This window comes from Dipteris shenzhenensis, chromosome 1 (genome assembly GCF_047967505.1).
Source record: "Dipteris shenzhenensis isolate YYH24624 ecotype China chromosome 1, Dip_SZ_1.0, whole genome shotgun sequence".
Classification (NCBI taxonomy): Eukaryota; Viridiplantae; Streptophyta; class Polypodiopsida; order Gleicheniales; family Dipteridaceae; genus Dipteris; species Dipteris shenzhenensis.
In genome coordinates this window covers 30,195,265-30,200,969 of record NC_141596.1, presented here as the reverse complement: position 1 = coordinate 30,200,969, position 5,705 = coordinate 30,195,265, and the positions used below count along the sequence as shown (strand labels likewise).

The 5,705-nt window shown below is 44.0% G+C and overlaps 1 protein-coding gene across 1 annotated transcript; it reads left to right on the top strand.

The window, feature by feature from the left end:
- The first annotated feature begins 954 nt into the window (after window positions 1–954).
- Window positions 955–4,408, top strand: LOC147905679 (pentatricopeptide repeat-containing protein At4g18520, chloroplastic-like). Its single transcript, XM_087373996.1, has 2 exons — window positions 955–3,690; window positions 3,922–4,408. Exons 1-2 carry the CDS (start codon window positions 1,422–1,424, stop codon window positions 4,200–4,202), a joined length of 2,550 nt encoding a protein of 849 aa, XP_087230122.1. The 5' UTR covers window positions 955–1,421; the 3' UTR covers window positions 4,203–4,408.
- Window positions 4,409–5,705: the final 1,297 nt, after the last annotated feature.

Genomic DNA, 5,705 nt, shown 5'->3' with positions numbered 1-5,705 from the left:
GTATTCCAATTATACAAACGACACAATTAACCTTGTCCATGCCATAGACAAGGGGCATGGAAATTGTCCTAGTACATTATCCTTGCTAAATGACCACAAAATCGTTGGGCTTGATAAAGAAATAAAATTAAAATCAAACATGGTAAAAAATACAACTCAATCCAAATCACATAGTTATGTGGATACAATTATGCAACAATGACATTGGGGCACATACACGCCAACATACAAAGCATCTATACAAAAGCCACATTGATAAATACAGGACTGAAATGTTTCCAATTACCAAGAAATACAAATAGGGAATAATGCACAATACTCGATACAACCAGCATCAGCAAGGACAGTACACCATGCACAAGGGTTAAAACCGTGAAGCAATATGTTTTGATCCTTTAGGACGGCCATAGCACGGCATCGTGGACACAACACTCTTGAGAGTATGACCAAATAAACTCTTTATCTAGTGAAACCCTTGAATAACAACCATTTCCACATGCATCTGTCAAAGGCGAAATGGATAGGCTCCTCACCTCTGTAGCTTGGCAATTTGATGTGCCTTGCTTTCAAAAATGGTCTTGAATTCACACAATCATACAAACACTAAACACACGGTCACTACAGTTGCATTCCGTAGAACTAAATGCAGTTTATAACCTCTAAGTATCAGACTTACTTTGCCTTAATGAAAATAGAATAGCAAACCGTACAAACCACCTCAACATGAAAAGGTTTTCCAGAGTCATAGCGTTTGACAAGATGGGCACATTGCTATTATATAGGCCCAAACCTTGTTTAACTTCACAAAAGCAACATTACATTTACAGCAAGTGGAATTGAAATAGTCACGGCACATTTCCAACCAAATCCAAGGCAGCAACATATTGAACCGAGGCATGCAACGTAAACATAGTATTAGAGCGACTAGTCATCCAAAAATCAAGAGGGTGTCTACAAAGGGAATATCAAAATGCATAAAAGCTGTGTAGGGCGAGAAGGATTGGACAAGGAGATGGTAAACATCTTCATAAATCACAACCTTGTGCATTTTCGGGTAGTGACGACTGCTCCAATTGGACTGTCAGCAATTGTAATCAACCTACAAAGAATTGCCCAACTTGACAATACCTCGTAGCTAGTGATGCGGCCCGATGGCTGCTCAGGTGCTTGGCAGGCGACCCAAGATCCCTACTCTCAATGCCAGTCGCAGCAAAGGCTTGTGCGCGGACTCTCAGACCCAGCTTCTCCGATGGCTCCCTCGGAGGGGCGCCACAGAGCTCTGGTCAATGATTCTTTGGCTGGCCTCACTCCAAAAACTTCAAAATGTTCGTGTTCAGGCACTGCAGGACAGACTTCACGAACCCACACCCATCTGGCAACTGGGTCTTCATGTTCGCAAGTAGCTCCCGTACTGAGCATTGATGGGAAAGAGTACTTCTCGAATCCTTCCCAGTGCTCGAGTACAGGTGAATGCATCTACAGCTCAAGAAGTGCGAGAGAGCAGTCTCTGGGAGACCTCTAGCTTAGAGGAGACTCTCAATTCTTTGGAACGGATGCCCCAACTGCCTTCGGTTGAGAAATTGTCATGCATCCTGCATAAGTGCAGAAAAAAGAAAAATCTAGGGTATACCAAGCGCTTGCATGCCTACATGTGCAAAACTGGGCTGGAAGATTATCGATCTCTAGGTAACTACCTCGTCCCAACGCTGGTGCAAGTTGGAAGCATGTGCGATGCTCAGCAGGTTTTTAATAGGTTGATTGATCGGAATGTGTATTCTTGGACTTCTCTCATCATCGGTTATATTGAACGAGGGGAATCACGGCATGCCCTCAACTTGTACCAGAAGATGCAAGAGGATTTTGTTCGTCCTGGCAAGTATACCTTCGTTGCCCTATTAAAGGCTTGTGCTAGGCTGAAAGATGCAGACAGAGGTAGAGAGATGCATGCTGAAACTGCTAAGAACGGCTTGGAAAGAGATCCTTTTGTTGGCAACACCTTGGTCGATATGTATGCCAAATGTGGCTTACTGGCAAAAGCACGGGAAGTTTTTGACAGCCTCTCAGTTCGAGATGTAATTTCGTGGACTGCACTGATCGCAGGGTATGCTGACCATGGTCTTAGTGAGGAAGCTCTTAACTGTTTTGAACAGATGCAGCTGGAGGGTATCTCTCCAAATGCCCTTACGTTTGGTTGCAGCTTGAGAGCTTGTGGCACCATAGGAGCTGTACATAAGGGCCGAGAAATACATGGGGAGATCGCAAGAAAGGGGTTGGATAAAGATCCTTTTGTTTGCAGTACATTGGTGAATATGTATGCCAAATGTGGCTCGCCTGTAAAAGCACGAGAAGCATTTGATAAGCTTCCCATTCAGAATGAGGTCTTGTGGAACATGCTTATTGCAGGATATGCTGAGCATGGTCTTGGTGAAGAAGCGCTGAAGTGTTTCAAACAGATGCAACTAGAGGGTGTCTCTCCAAATGCTCTCACCTTTGTTTGTAGCTTGAAAGCTTGTGGCAGCATGGAAGCGGAAGATAAGGGACTAGAAATTCACGCTGAGGTGGCCAGAAAGGGCTTGGAAAGAGATCTTTTTGTTGGCAGTACTTTGGTTGATATGTATGCCAAATGTGGCTCACTTACAAAAGCACGAGAAGTGTTTGAGAGGCTTCCAGTAAGAGATGTAGTCCTGTGGACGGCACTAATCGCAGGATATGCTGAACACAGGCGTGGTGAGGAAGTGTTAAAGTCTTTTGAACAGATGCAACTGGAGGGTGTCTCTCCAAATGCTCTCACGTTCGTTTACAGCTTGAAAGCTTGTGGCATCATAGGGGCCATGGAAAAGGGCCAAGACATACACACTGAGATTGCCAGAAAGGGGTTAGAAGGAAATCTTCTTGTTGGCAGCACCTTGGTGAATATGTACGCCGAAGGTGGCTTGCTTGCAAAAGCATGGGAAGCATTTGACAGTCTCCCAGTTCGAAACGACATTTCATGGAATATATTGATTGCAGCATATGTTGAACATGGTCTTGGTGAGGAAGCGCTGTACTGTTTTGAACAGATGCAACTCGAGGGCGTCTCTCCCAGTACTCTCACCTTCGTTTGCAGCTTGAAAGCTTGTGGCAGCATAGGGACGGTAGATAAGGGCCGAGAATTACATGCTGAGATTGCCAGGAAGGGCTTAGAAGGAGATCTTTTTGTTGGCAGCACCTTGGTTGACATGTATGCCAAAGTTGGCCTGCTTGCAAAAGCACGAGAAGTCTTTGACAGGCTTCCGGCTCAAGATGTAGTCACATGGACTGCACTGATAACAGGATTGACCGAACAAGGGCTTGATGAGGAAGCTCTGAATTGTTTTGAACAGATGCAAGTGGAGGGGATCCCTCCAAGTGCTCTCACATTTGTTTGCTGCCTGAAAGCTTGTGGCAACATAGGAGCCATAGACAAGGGTGGAGAAACACATGCTGAGATTGCCACAAAGGGGTTGGAAAAAGATCTTTTTGTTGGCAGCACTTTGGTCGATATGTATGCCAAATGTGGCTCAATTGCAAAAGCACGACAAGTGTTCGACAAGCTACCAGGTCGAGATGTCGTGTCATGGAATACTCTGATTGCAGGATACGCCCAGCTAGGGGAAAGTGATATCGTTTTTTATATGCTTGAAAGAATGAAACAAGAAAGCATCAAGCCAGGTGCGGCCACGCTTCTCAGTGTTCTTAATGTATGCAGTCACACAGGTCTAGTCAATAAGGCCCTTAAGTACTTTGAGGCCATGAGCAAAGACTATGATATTACTCCTAATATTGAGCACTACACATGTATGGTTGATCTCCTTGGTCGTGCAGGCCAATTAGACGAAGCAGTAGCAATGGTGAAGAAAATGCCTTTCCATCCTAACCTTGTGGTGTGGCATGCTGTGCTAGGTGCTTGTAGGAAGTGGGGTGATGTGGAGCTTGGAAGACAGGCCTTCAAACAAGCAGTGCAATTGGACAAAAAGGATGCTGCAGCTTATGTCTTGATGTCTAACATCTATGCAGATGCTTACATGCAGGAGGATGAGAAAAAAACCAAGGCAATGAGAGTGAAAGAACAAGCATGGAAGAAGCTGAGACACAAGTGGTGGACAGACATTGATGGAATAGTGCATTCTTCTTGGTTGGCAATACGAGACATTCCAAAAGCAACACCATATCTGCAAATCTAGATGATCATTCTGGGTATGTCTGCATTGGGTCACAATGAGAAGTAATCATACGGTGCACTGTAATCACTATATGCAAGGGACACAAAGGGCGTTAAAAGTCTCCAATTATAGCATAACTATCATGCAGCCACTGTACTTATATCAAAGTTCTAGATAGCATATATCATAGTCCTTATATATCAAAGAGATTCCAGAATCTTTCAAAATCCAGATGGCAGCTTATGCTTGGGTACTGATGAGAACATTAGCATAGCTTTGCTTACTAGGTTTTTAGATTTTTCATTTGTCTAATGCTGCTTATAAACTCCCTTCTTTCCTTTGTTCTTTAAGAAAATTTAAATTGTAAGATTGGATATATTCTAGTGTTATGAAGGTATATATATATCATATTCATCAGATATGCAAACTACTTCCTGTGTTTATGAGATGTCTTAAGAAAAGAAAGTTCGCACGTAGGAACCTCAAAATTTAAAACAACACATGCTCACTCAAATAAGAGTATTGCCAGATGTAGGATGCCTTAAAACTAACTTCATATATATGCTGCAAATATACACTAAAGGGGAGAATCAATCCAAAAGGGGCCCCACTCAAATGCTACAACTCTTCCGCATAGGGTTGTTCTCTCTCTCTCTTTCTCTCTCTCTCTCTCTCTCTCTCTCTCACATGGGTAGGATACATGATCTTATCATCAATAATGGCTTGGATCGTTGGCCCTGTTCAGGTGGGTTCACTTGTTTCCCATGGGGTGGGGTGAGGGGGGTAGTGGGGGGTTTTCCAACTCATTGACTTCTCATGGGATCTCTTGCCTCCAACTTGTTAGCAATAAGCCTCTTGGGGAGCCTTGGTGATGGAGCCTTAGGCTAGAAGACATGATAATTATGGTGCATGGTGATTGGTGGAAAGACGTGGTTGCATGCCGGTGCTCATTTGTAGGTCAGTGATTGGTCTTGGAAGTTGCTCCACGTGGCCAGCCAAAAGGAGAATGAAGGCTACCATGAATTTGGGTTCATGGCAGTTTATTTCCTTCTTTCACGTTGCGAGTTTGCTCTTTGTGTGTGGTAGATATAGATGAGAGTCGATTGATGTAAAGCAAGCTTGGCTTGCATAGGGTCGTTAGTAGAGTCGATTCTTCGAATCATTTTTACAGTTGTATAAGGCAAAAATCTCTAGTATGAGTGAGCTATGTCTGAGTCTTTACATTGGAGTTTTGTCCCTCCAGATTTTCAATACAAGTCAGTTTTTGGCTTGCCCGGGAGGAAAGGCTATATAGTGACAAGTTCGTTTTGTGGGCAGAAAGATCATAAAATTCTAATTTTGGTGTCCCTCCACGTGGCGAGGTCCTGTTTGCGCAGATTTTTTGTCATCCCCACACGTGGCCAGTCTTGTTTGCACAGTTGCGCATTTGGCAACAGACCATTGGATATCCTACGGATTCGGTGGTGTGCTACTCGGCATCACCGACCCAAATGTTTAATCTGCCACGCGGCACGTAGATATTGC

Bases quoted from the DNA above. Each gene is read 5' to 3' on its own strand.
- LOC147905679 (XM_087373996.1), top strand. From the start codon at position 1,422: ATGGGAAAGAGTACTTCTCGAATCCTTCCCAGTGCTCGAGTACAGGTG. The intron at 3,691-3,921 runs GTGCGGCCACGC...ATGCTGTGCTAG, and splicing joins ACAAGAAAGCATCAAGCCAG to GTGCTTGTAGGAAGTGGGGT.